Raw genomic sequence first — 12,452 nt, forward strand, 5'->3', positions numbered from 1 at the left:
CACTGTTCTGTCTGTCCAGTGAAAAAACTGACAAGAGTAGGTCCTTTCTGACAAAAAGCCTTTATTAAATAACAATAATTGTAAAAAGCTACATGAAGAGCATTTGCATTTTGCACTTGAAGAGAGCTTTCACGTGTGCCCGTTCTCTCTTTCTTAAAATGCAAGGATTACTCTCATGAAAATATTATTAAAAACAATTCCATATTACAAAGATTTCATAAAATAAAAGTAAATAATGGGACAATCTTGGAGAAAGCCATAGAAATTGTAGAAAGGTAAGCATGTATACACACACACACACGCATACACACTGTTGAAATGTGAATCTAGAAATCTGATTGGTTCTCCAGGTCATCTTCTGTACCTATACGGTCCACAACACACATTCTCTTTCATAAAACACTTACAGCACAAGGTAGCAGTTGCAGTCATATTGCATGCATGCACGCATGCACACATGTGCACACACACAAGACATTGTCAAATGTGCACATACGCAGACACACCTATGACATTACACTCTCACTGATGCACACACAATCCTTCAAACAATAAATCGTAGTTGACGCTATCAACTGTCTTCACAATCTTCAGGAACACCTCTTCTTTAAAGAGAATCATTCTATGCCGTACAGGTGATAACACTGTACAAGCTGTGCTTTGTTGGGCAGAGATAAAATAGAATCACACCTACACAAGTTTTTGACATTCTGTTAAAACATATCTCCTGATTCATGCGTACACAAAGACCAAACTGTTGAAATGATGAAATGCAGAGAGAATTCCGAAGGGAAAAGGTGGAGCAGGCACTTCTTAAATATACAGCCCAACAACAACAAACTGTACCCCTTCAGAAGACCTTGACAAATCTGAGTTCAAGAAATGAGATCAACTGACCTCTTCATTTGTGACATCGCCACTGTTCTTTCATGTTCTTTTTGTCATGGGATGTGCCCAGCACCACAGCTCTGGGGCACTGAATCATCAAATCTGTTCTCGGTTCCCACACAGGAGTTACTTCCCATTGGTGGTTAAGTTGGGTTTGGCAGGGCAGCTATGGAAAGCAAAGGGTAGCCTGCTGTCCATTTTCCGCAGACTGTAGCTCACTGAGAGCTTGAGCTGCTGGATAATAAGTTGTACATAGCTCAACCAGCTAATACACACAGCAGGTTTAACTGCAAAGGAAACACAGAGTTTGTGTGGTGGAATGTGCTTTGTATTCTGTTGAATACAAGTTTTTTTTTGGCTCGCCTGGCTCATTACGTTACAACGTCCACAGGAAAAGTGCAAGAGGAATTAAGTTTGCAACCATCATAATAACAAATGGTATTGTTATCAATATTATTGCTCTGCTACGACAAGCTACTGCAGTTGATACGTAAAGTCAAATGGAATTAGGAGCACAGAGGAGGGAGAGGGAAGAGATTTAAGGGATTTTTGCTGGACAGAGGAGGAAAGACGATTTAGAGGGAGAAAGAGGGGTGTTGGGATAAAGGTAAGTGTGACCTGAGGAAAAGTGGATAGTGGATATCCACTTTTAGAGGATTCCAGAGGATTCTGGGAGTCTGTGGGTGGAGTCACATACAAGTAGGCCCCTCAGGCAAGCATTGCAGCTGCTTCTCAATGATACAGCGGAGAGAAGTGTACCTAGGGAATGACAGAGGGAGAAAGAGAAAGAGAGAGGAACCTTCTGTTAAAAAACCCCACAAGTAGTTGTTCCATAACTTGATGACAAATTCTATAGGCTGCAAGATTATACAAAATAGTGTGGTTTATCCCTGTGATGAATCCCACTGATGTTTTTGTCTCCACCTGCTGGACATTAATGGGTCTTGGTGTTATTCAGGGAGTATATGTACTAATGAAATATCTGTAAAGTAGTGGTAAGATGGTAGTCTTATCTTTGAAAATAAGGGTTTTTCCTATCAGACATACAGAGACAGACATATCCAAACACAAGCATAAGTACCTGGTCCTTAGTTTTTGGACCTCCCTGTCCTCCTCCTCTTTCAGTTTGGTGATGAAACTCTGTAGCACTGGCATTTCAAACTTTATATACTGTGCCACCTGGTGGAGCAAAGAACCAGAATCATCAGTACCTGTTTTGACATTGAGTCCAATGCATCCTAGAAGGTCTTAATGGGGACGAATAAGACACACTGACAGAGACAGAGACAGTGGCAGAGGATCAGACATCCTTAAGCCATAGCATGTCAGTCTGAATAGGACTCACAGTGGTGACTCAGTCTGACTGTAAGCAACTGCATGCAGTACAAGGTAAGGACGGCAGAAGAAGAGGAAGAGAGAGGCCAAAGTGTCTCACATCGTAGGTGACCTCCTCCCCAAGGTCCTGCTCCATGAGGAACATCTTGCTGACCTGCTCACACGGGCCCTGCAGAACCCGCACTGCCAAGGGGTGATCAGTGCGCTTCAGCTGCACACGCTCTGAAACACACACACACACACACACACACGGTCATATATACATACAGACATTGCTTTACACACAACATACACTCAGATGCAGCTATAAAACATATACAATATTTACACACAACACAGGCAGCAGTGTAGTGTAGTGGTCAGGAACAGGAATTGCTGATTCAGTTCTAAGATGGGGTATTACTATTGTATGCTTGTGCAAGGTATTAGCCTGATTTCTTTTTTGTAAATATGCGTCACTATAAACTGACAACTATTAGTAAGTTCCGTATGAGTAAAATAAATAGATATTTGAACAACATACATACAGATACAGCCATAAATTGCACACACAGGTATGGGTGTATAACTACCCATACATTCTGCAGACACAGACACACACACAAACACAAAGACAAGGTGTTACAGACACACAGAGGTACACGCTCTCACCTCCACTGGTGTGGACAAGGTAGAGGGCAAAGTCATCTGCGCTGTTCTCGATTTTGAACTTGTTGAGCAGAACCCGCAGTACCTGGGGCGTAGTCATGCAGCTGTTGATGCGCACATTGGTCACTGAGCCGTACGCTGGGGTGAAGACTGCTGTCTGAGAAGGGGGAGCACGCAAACAGCACTACAGTGTCAGAACAATGAGACCTCACATAAGGCTCTCTGCTTTTAAGCAAACCAGGCCTGGCTTACTCTAATGCATATTCACTTAACACCGTACCCATACGGGAGAAAAATACATTGAGAAATATGTTTTTCAACCCAAGAATATGTTTCAGATGAATTCAAAATATATTAATGCAAAGCAGAAACACACCGCAATATACCAATGTAGCAATGTGGCAACAATTTACATATTTTCAATATATTGATTGAACAAAGATTAGAACATATGTTCTAAAACGTCCTCTCAACATATTATTTTTTGTATGGGTATTACCAGGGTTGGAATTACGGGGGGGATAGGGGGGTCTGACCCCCCTAATTAAGACTTAGATCCGCCCCAAAAGAGGTAAAAACAACTGTTCGGGGGGGATATACATTTGTATATCCTTCTTACCTGTAATTGTAAATATTACAATATATTTCCCATATACATGCCTGGATGAATCTTGTAATACAATTTCAGACACCCCTAAAGTGGACCATACACTGTGATATTTACAATTACAAGTAAGGAGGACATATAAATGTTTTGACCCCCTCAAAACATTGTTTTTACCTCTTTTGGGGGGGGGTCCAAGGCTTAATTAGGGGGGTCAGACCCCCCTAATCCCCCCCCCCCGTAATTCCAACCCTGGGTATTACTCTGCAGAACTAACAGATTAATCCTTTTATCAGTCATATCAGTCATATCACATCCAAGTGAAGTTTACAATTGTCACTCAGTGGTCTGCAGTGGCACATAGTTTCAGCTCAGTGAAAGCCAGAGCTTGTGTGATGTGAGGAGGGGTGTGCCCCTACCTTATGGTTGTAGAAGTGGCCATTGATGGAGAATCTGTGGCGTCTGATTTTTCGCTGATCACTAGGTGATCTCCGGGGGCCCCTTCTCAAAACCCCAGCATCACTTTTTGTCCTCAGGAGCTGAGAGGAACTCTCATGCATGTCTTCTGAGAGAGAGAGAGGCAGAGAGGAGGAGATTAAACAAATGAATATGTTTGACATAGTACAGACTCTGGGAGTACAGCCTAGTGACTGAGACCTGCTGACACAGACAAACATGGTTACACAGAAAAGAGAGACTGTGCTCACACTGCAGCAACAAAGAGTTTGAGACTTTAGAATTTAAATTGAGATTATTAGGAATTGTAATAAAACCATTCTTTCTGATTCAAGCTCTGTGTTCCTCAGTTATCTGTGTTAACTGCTCTATTACATTCTTCCCCACCCTGTGCAGCCTCTCCTGACATTACAGTGTGTCATGCCAGTAAAGCTTTGAATTTGAATTTAAGATGAAGGGGAGATGGCATACATTCTATAAGGACAACTACGCAACATTCAGCAAACCATTCAGTAAAAAAAAAATAACAATAACGGAATGTTCAAAATGCAAACATTAGGACAGAAAGATCACTTCCTCTTCCCGTCTCACCTGCTTCCTCTTCCTCCCTCTCAGCGTCATGCTCTGATTTGTCCTCAGACTCTGTCACCTCAATGGTAGGCGGGGCTTTCTGGGAGCTCTCCTTACTGCAGAGAGAGGAAGAGAAAAAGTGAGAAAAGGAGAGCAAGACAGTGTGAAAAAAAGTGACTTCATTTGGACTAACTCAGGACCTTCATATTTTAGGAACATTTGGAACTCCAAACACAAGACCACAGGAGATATACAGACTCTATGGATACAGACATAATGCCACATTATGCCCACTAGGGATTCTACTCTAACCATGGGTTTCAAAAAGAAATTCACAAGTAAATAACCAATTCCTCCCTTGAATAAACAGTTTCTCTCAGATGTCTTCTGTGTTGTTTGTTAAACTGTTAAAGTGCAGGTCTATACTTTCTATACTATACTTAGGCTTTTTCTTCTATATTTTCCTTCCTCTGTGCTTTTGCAAGCTGTCATTTAGGAAGAGACAGAGACAGTGAGTAAAAGAGAAAAAGGATAAAAAAGTGTGTCTATATCACTTGTGTCCATATCTGAGAATTCAGCCAAGCACATATCCTAATATATGAGTGTATTTTTGAAGGGTAACTGCTCTGTCTCAGTCTACGATAATCTCAGTTTCAGCAAACTAGTGATTGTTGGGTTGAGTGTCTTGCCAGGTTGTGAATAAGCCAAGACTATGCTAGTCATCTGCTCATATTGAACACAGCTTATGCATAGATACAATAATGAAAACTACATTGACAAAAGGTTGTTCTGTATTCCTTCAGTGACGTGAACCTGTTCTACTCCAATGCAATGCTTAGATACTTGCTTGGTGTGAAAAGCACATCGTGCCACAGCAATCTATTCAAGGCTTCACATGATTGCATCAGATTTCCAGGCTTTACAGTGCCAGACTGTGTCTTTTGGTTCTGTAGGCATGGTCACATTGCAAACTTGCAACAGCAGCAGTAGCTCCAGTCAAAAAACTATGACATAAACTCTTCTAATACAACATTAACTGATTGTCAGTAGCAAAACGGACTGAAATCAATTATGTTTTCCTAACTGACTCACCAGCCAATGCCTGAACATAAGTGAGAACCTAGTCCAACAGGAGTCACTACACAGTCTTTGGAAGGTCTAGATGTGGCACACAATGTCAGGACCTCTGCCTGAGGCCCTCCTGTTCCATGTGTTTTTCCCTGTCGGTCTGTGTGGGTGTGTCTTTTGTTTTTGTTTACGGGTCCTTGTGTTTCCTTGTCCCGCCTGCCGCCCCACCCTGCTGTTACTCAGCCACGCCCATCACCTGAAGCCTGTTCCACACACCTGTGTCTCATCACCTCATCACCTCCCTGTCTACATATGCCATGCTGTTTCCTTTGGCCTTTGCCAGATCGTTGCAGTATCTTGCAGTTTCCTTGCCGCCGCTGTTTGTTTGTTGGTCTGCTCTGTCTCTGCCTGTTACTGACTCTGCCTGTTTTGGATTTCTCTTTTGCCTGCTGTTTTTTGGATGTTACCTGTTTTCCGTTGGATTTTTGGTTATTGACTTGGACTGTGTTTCTGACTTTGACTTTGGTTGGGATTTTTGGATTGTCATTAAAGTTCTGCCTTTTTGTGCTGCCTGCATTGTCTGCACCTGGGTCCTTCCCTGCAAACCCTGACACACAGTTAGCAGTAAGCAGTAGAAATTACTAAAATTCAGCAACCCTTTTTATAGAGTTGTTAGATTACTCATTTAACTGCATCTACAGCTTAACTAGCACCCCCTGGTTATGAATACCTGGTTTAGGACTGAAGTCTCTAGAAAGAGCTCTCGTATGAGTTCAAGAATTTAATATATGCCTGATCTATGCGTGAATGAGCCACAGTTAGAGTATGACCACTTACCCCTGTGTGCCCAAGTTGCAACCTGAATGCCAGGATGTAGAAGAAGGAGGGGGTCTGATTCGCTCCTTGTCGTCCTGCATCTGCAGCCGGATTGGTCGTCTCAGGCCCCAGGAGATATTCAGCAACCCCTCAACAATTAACTCCCCTTCCTCCTGTGTCAACAACAATAAAAGACACCATGGTACAGAACACCATCGCAAAGATACTAAATAACAAGAATGAGCGACTTTCATAACTCAGGACATTACACGGAACAATATCTTAACACATTAAAACATCAAAATAAAATATACACAGACACAGAGTTCCCTTTTCAAACCGCAGAGGTCACACCCACACCCAAGCACACAGACCCAGTTATTACCCCCTGGGGGCCTGGTGAATTATTGAACAGAAACAGTGTGGGGTAAATTAAATAGCACCTGATCCCTGCAGCACCATTCTAACAGAGAGACAGAGAGACAGAGGGAGGTCAGAAATGGGAGGGTCCTCTCAGATAAATTAATGACAGTAATTAGCAACAAAGGGCAAGCTGTGGTTTACCTCTCTGTGTCTGAGCTGAAGATTCTGTCCCTCATAATACAGATTATAAGTCTTGAGGTGAGTCAGCAGGGTAGCCCTGAACACACAAACAGAAACAATCACCCATCTCCCATAATTCTCCCACTATACACAGTCAGGGGTTATCTTTTAGCTTTGTATGACCATGAACCTCCTAAACAGGAAGCCAGAAAAAATGAACAAATTCATAAATACATATACAAATAAAAAGACGAATATGTTAATAGGTAAAAATCAATACATATTATTATTTCATTTGTTTGTGCATCTAATTTTGCATTTATTTGTTTTTAACTTCTACTCGCTTGCTTATTTATTGCTAGTTGCTGGCATGTTAAAGTGCGCTGCCAATCAAATCATTGGGTGGTAACAGACCCCTCTGGTGAAACAGCAGCAGGGCTGAACTAGATTTGATTCAATTTGGAACTCTCCGATAAGCCCTTAAGCCTGAAATGAATAACATCAAGATATACAGCCGCCTGTAAGCAAGTGTTATAGAGTCCCTTTTAACTACACTGACATATTCACCCATCTTTACCAAAGTAGCATACAACAGCTGTGCACCAATTTCCCATTTTCGAAACTGGTCTGCTGATCCCATGAGTGGGAGGAGTCTCTTGTCGGGGCTTACTTGCTGATGAACTTGTTCTCGCCGATCTGAACCCGGTCCTGTCTGTCATCCATCCTCACTTAGCCGGGGGCAACATGTGGCGGGTCTGGGGAGGGGGGATTAACAGACACCAGCTCAGTAACCCACTCAGGCTTTAATACCACAGCCGCGAAAAGGCCAGTTCACACACAGGGGCACAGATGCTCTTTTTATTTCAGAGCTGAGTCCCATGATGCCTCATGACTCTAGAAATGCACGCACTTAACACACATACATACATACAAACATACACACACACACACACACACACACACACATACATACACACACACAGACCCACACTCAGAATTCTCATAACCACAAGGCCATAGCTTCTCATAGTGTAAGCATCAGCTGAATGCAGGAAAAACACTGTTAAAGGAAGAGGAAGAGACTCGGGTTACACACATATGAGAGAGGCGTCACCCACCTCATCCGAGCAGACATACAACATGGCAAATACTGAACAGTCAAGGTCAGTTAAGCAAGCACAACTACATGCATGCATGTAGTTCATCTGACAGATAAGGACACCTGCATGGTCACGCACACACATCCACACACAATTAAACACAGAGACACACACTCACACACACAGATGTTCCACTCAGCATGCGACCTGGTTCTCTGCCAGCTGTCTTGGAGCCCTACAGAGAAGGGGGCTCCGGAAGCCTCCAGAAACAGAGGCAGGTGTAACACACAGCTCCATTCGCTTCAGCTACTCTCCAGTGTCTACACCATCCACTATCAACAGCACATCCTGCTGAAAGGGCCCTACACAGGAAAGTTCTGCCTCACACCCACGAGCGTAATCAGGAAACAGCGGTGTCTTCACTTACCACTCAAACTGCAGAGGTAGGCTGACAGGCCGTCGAAGCCAACAGAGACCAAACCCCACCGAGGCAGAGCGGTGACAGCACAGAGATGGCTGGGGAAGTGAGGGCGTTATTATGGGCTGTCGCGTGTCTGGCAGACGCAGACTGAAGACCCGGTCCTCTGGAAGCAGGATCGTAACGCTAGGGCGAGGGCAGCACGGGCAGACAAGAGACAGAAGCCGCTTCCCTTCAGCCCCGCTCTTCCTCTTTCTACAGCTCACACCGGAAACCGGGACCATTCTTTCACACTCATTTAGACTTCCTCTGCCTAACTGCAGTCTCAACAGATACAGAGATACCGCACTCACATACACGCAGAGGAAGCATCCACCCATGCACACAACGCCACGCTGGTGCCGTTTTGCACACACGCTCTAACAAATGAGGCACTGAGAAGCGTAGGCTATAGGTTGGTGTATTCATACTAAATGCATTCACATTGCACACTGATCTGCTTTGATTAACGATGAAGAACCTGAGTGGGGTGAGCGGTACAGCGGTCCCGTGGGGCACCGAAAACACAGGGCAAGACTATGCTTACTGTCTCAGCCAAGCCCGTTTACCCTCACACACACACGAACGCACACCCCAATACACTCAGAGACAGGACCCACGGTCCACCACACAATGAAATATTAAAAACCAATCAGCCCACCACACCATACTGCACAATGAATATTTCAGCACTGGAATTAACTCCTGTCAGGTACACACCCCTCTGAGCTACACAATAAGACCATAACCGTTTCTAACAGGCTTGAGGTTCTGGGTGAGTAAAACATCTTCTAGCTCCTTGCCTTCTGCTTCATGATGTTGAAAGGGTGAGGCTGCTCAGGAAGAGATACTGAAAAAGATGAACCCTACTTCAGAGACAGGAATGCGGCAAAAACATGTCATTATCAAGATGGAAAAACAAGGATCAGCAGTATTGAAAGTTGAAAAAACCGGTCATTTTATTTGGCCTGGTGCAAAGGGCCAAGTGGAAACGGCTGAATTAGTTTCCTGTCAGGAAAGCCATCCCACGCCAGATGAGAGCTGACTGCTGAGGGGGGGTGGATGGGGGAGTGACAGATCACTTCTCACTTGTGTCCCCACGGAGTCTCCAGACTTTGGCAATACTATTATTTATGAATTGGAGGATACAGTCTTGCCACCTAATTACGCTATGCTGTTAGACTGCCGTTGCTGACAGCGCATTAAGAAAAAAGGAAAACCAAGACCGAAATGAGTTACAAAACAACAGAATTAGAGTGCAGCCACAAATAGACTCAATACAAACTTGCCATCCAAGCAGTCCTGTTCAACTACTTAACACACATACATACGAACATGCACACATATGCATACACACACACAGCTGTATTGCCAATTAACGTTTCATGTGTTTGAAAAAAAAAACAGACATATTTATACAACAAAACCAGGCTTTCAGCCCTGCGTTCCAGCTAAAATTACAGATGTTGACTGAGTTTACTGGAAAGCGAACCAAAAATAGATTGAGCAGCAGTCTCCCGAGAGCCATTCCACCTCATTTAAAACAGCCACATCACAGAGGGTCAGGGAGCTCTAACACAGCTCCAAGCTGACCCATACTTCGCCCCCTTTTTTCACCCCGGACCTCCATCTTGCTTTCAGTTTTTCCCCTAAAATTCACATAATCTCTCTCCTTCACTCTCCTCAAGCTCCATCGGCATCAGTCTTTTACTATCACTCTTCCACTTTCTTTAATCCCTTAACCTACTTCTTCCAAATTTCCTTTCCTTCTCTCAGATGCTGGCCCTCATCCATCTCCCCTTCATTTTAATCCTGGCCACGACTTCCTCTGTCTCTGTCTTGGCCCTGACCCCTCTTCCTCCTCCTTTTTCTTTTCCCCCCTCTCTCTCTGCCTCTCTGTCTCTCTCTCTCTCAAACACACACACACACACACACACACACAAACACACAAACACTCCCACGCTCTCATGCAGACTGCAATCTCCTTTCTTTCTCAGTTTTTGCAGAATCTGAACTCTAAACTGAACAGCAGTCTCTCCAGCAGTCCCCTCCAGCCTCCCCTTCAACCCCAAACTTATGAACAAACTGCTTGGCTTGGCTATTGTTGTCATTGTCATGGATACCCTCAAAACACTTGCCGATTGGTAAGGAGCTCAGTCACAGAGGCAAAAAACAGCATAACTTCGAGGCCCCCTTCTATGTGTGGTTGTTTAAATACACAAATAGGATTGTTATGCAGACAGCAATTCAGTGAAGTGATATGTGTCCATATCACAAACATATGCTAATTGTTATTAATTGTTATGTTCCTGTGTGACTTGCAGGATATTTTAATTCATAATACAAGATGAGAATCACTCATTCATCCCTCCTCAGAATATTCAGTCCTCAGCCACACACTCAGAGTATATTTTATCACGTCCTCACACAGAAGTCATTCTTACCCATCCATAATAACTATGGATAACAGTAATAAGACATAATAAGACTATGGCCAAATTATGAAGTTCTTTGAATTCAAGACCCAGAGGAAGAAAATAATTTACTTAGTCTGATAAACTCTTTATTTATGAGAACGACTACAAAACATAGAATGTCTTTTTCATTTTTCAACTTGGCTAGCATTAATCAAGCTCTGGTTAAAAAATTGCCCTGAGTCTGTACAGCTACCCTTGGAAGTCCAGTACTGTCATTGTCATTTCCACAAGCAGATCACGATGAGCCGTCATGGTGTTTTTGTTATTTTAATTACTGTTATTTAATCATTATCATTATTATTTGTCAACGCACTATCTTAACCTGAGGAACTATCGAATAGTACTGTTATGTAAGACGGCCAGACAGTACGCCCGGCGTTAGACTAGACAGTGCAGTATTTTATTTCTTAACCCTTAAGCGTACAAAGTGAAAAAATACAATAATTTCTTTCTAACATCACACTTGTACCATTCTTATGACTAACATTTACTGTACTTATTTAGCGTGCACCTTGGGTACTGATGAATTCAAGCACTAATGTATACACCACTAACGTATCCTACAGCAAAATAGTCAAACGATGCCTATTTACAAAGTATCTCTACGTCGATTGACAGCACAATTTAGTACTGAGTTATTTCTTAATAAATTAATGTCTTCATTTTACAAATTAATTCTGAGTTGTAATCAGCAGTAAATGACACAAACTTCACGTGCACATCAGACGAGAACAGAAGATAGGAGCGTTTGTTTCCCAACCGTTAGTTTTGTTATAGCAAGCGATGAAAAGATGAACAAGCCAACTCTATTTAAAAAGGCAATACTTACTTTCCCCCTAAACTCCCCGCAATCCAAAGCGTTTGTGGTGGCTGATTTGAGGGGATTTCGAACCACCTATTGTGCTCCTCGTTTTAATATATACGGACGGTATCGCTCGGTGTAGTCCGATTGAGTACGGTTCGATTCGGCTCGGATTAGATTTCGGAAACAATCGACGCGCAAGGGGCGTGCACGCGAGGGGTCCCCCCATCTGCCGTAGCGGGATCCTCGGCGCCGGAGCATCCAATCAGCATTTCTCATTTCACCCTTTTGTTCGTCCCGCCTTCCAACTGCAGCACGGGTAGAGGAACAGAAGGGGAACCCCGCAAACAATGCAACAACGAACAATGCGCAACGTGTACGGCTCTACTTTTTTCCCTTCCAGGAAAGGTGACACAATATAGTTCTCCCTGTCTTTCAAAATTAGGCATCTTACTTAAACACTGAAAAAGAGTAGCCACGATGTTGCATTTACTATCCCGTCTGATGGCTAATTTGCTTCGCAATTTAATGTTCTACCTCTTTGTTATTGTGTCCTCATTTCAGTGCTGTGGCATTATTCCCTGTAATGTGTGAACAATGCATTACACTTGTTTGGCATTCAGTAAGCAATACAGTGTTCCTTGTGTTGTTACCTTGTATTATGTGTCTGTACAGTTGCCTTTTGCCA

At 43.2% G+C, this 12,452-nt stretch overlaps 1 protein-coding gene across 4 annotated transcripts; it reads right to left on the reverse strand.

The window, feature by feature from the left end:
- Positions 1–271: 271 nt before the first annotated feature.
- Positions 272–11,946, reverse strand: LOC118775979 (ras association domain-containing protein 2-like). 4 transcript variants are annotated; one of them, XM_036525987.1, is made up of 10 exons: positions 11,792–11,946; positions 7,599–7,683; positions 6,950–7,025; positions 6,407–6,558; positions 4,523–4,617; positions 3,895–4,040; positions 2,875–3,028; positions 2,324–2,445; positions 1,970–2,067; positions 272–1,647 (listed from the first exon to the last, which is right to left on the reverse strand). In XM_036525987.1, exons 2-10 carry the CDS (start codon positions 7,649–7,651, stop codon positions 1,578–1,580), a joined length of 966 nt encoding a protein of 321 aa, XP_036381880.1. In that variant the 5' UTR covers positions 7,652–7,683; positions 11,792–11,946; the 3' UTR covers positions 272–1,577. The 4 variants fall into 4 exon arrangements, with proteins under 4 accessions (XP_036381880.1, XP_036381881.1, XP_036381879.1 ...); XM_036525988.1 differs by lacking the exon at positions 11,792–11,946 and adding an exon at positions 8,456–8,683 and having other exon boundaries at positions 3,895–4,037; XM_036525986.1 differs by lacking the exon at positions 11,792–11,946 and adding an exon at positions 8,456–8,683.
- Between the last annotated feature and the right edge of the window lie 506 nt (positions 11,947–12,452).

This window comes from Megalops cyprinoides, chromosome 4, assembly GCF_013368585.1.
Source record: "Megalops cyprinoides isolate fMegCyp1 chromosome 4, fMegCyp1.pri, whole genome shotgun sequence".
Taxonomy (NCBI): domain Eukaryota; kingdom Metazoa; phylum Chordata; class Actinopteri; order Elopiformes; family Megalopidae; genus Megalops; species Megalops cyprinoides.

What these genes read in the sequence shown, in the direction of transcription:
- LOC118775979 (XM_036525987.1), bottom strand. Translation starts at nt 7,651, where the DNA reads ATGGATGACAGACAGGACCGGGTTCAGATCGGCGAGAACAAGTTCATC. An exon ending in GCCACTTCTACAACCATAAG is followed by an intron (nt 3,029 to 3,894) that starts GTAGGGGCACAC and finishes CCCCCTTCTCAG; the next exon opens with ACAGCAGTCTTCACCCCAGC. An exon ending in GGGAGGAGGTCACCTACGAT is followed by an intron (nt 2,068 to 2,323) that starts GTGAGACACTTT and finishes TTGCTCCACCAG; the next exon opens with GTGGCACAGTATATAAAGTT.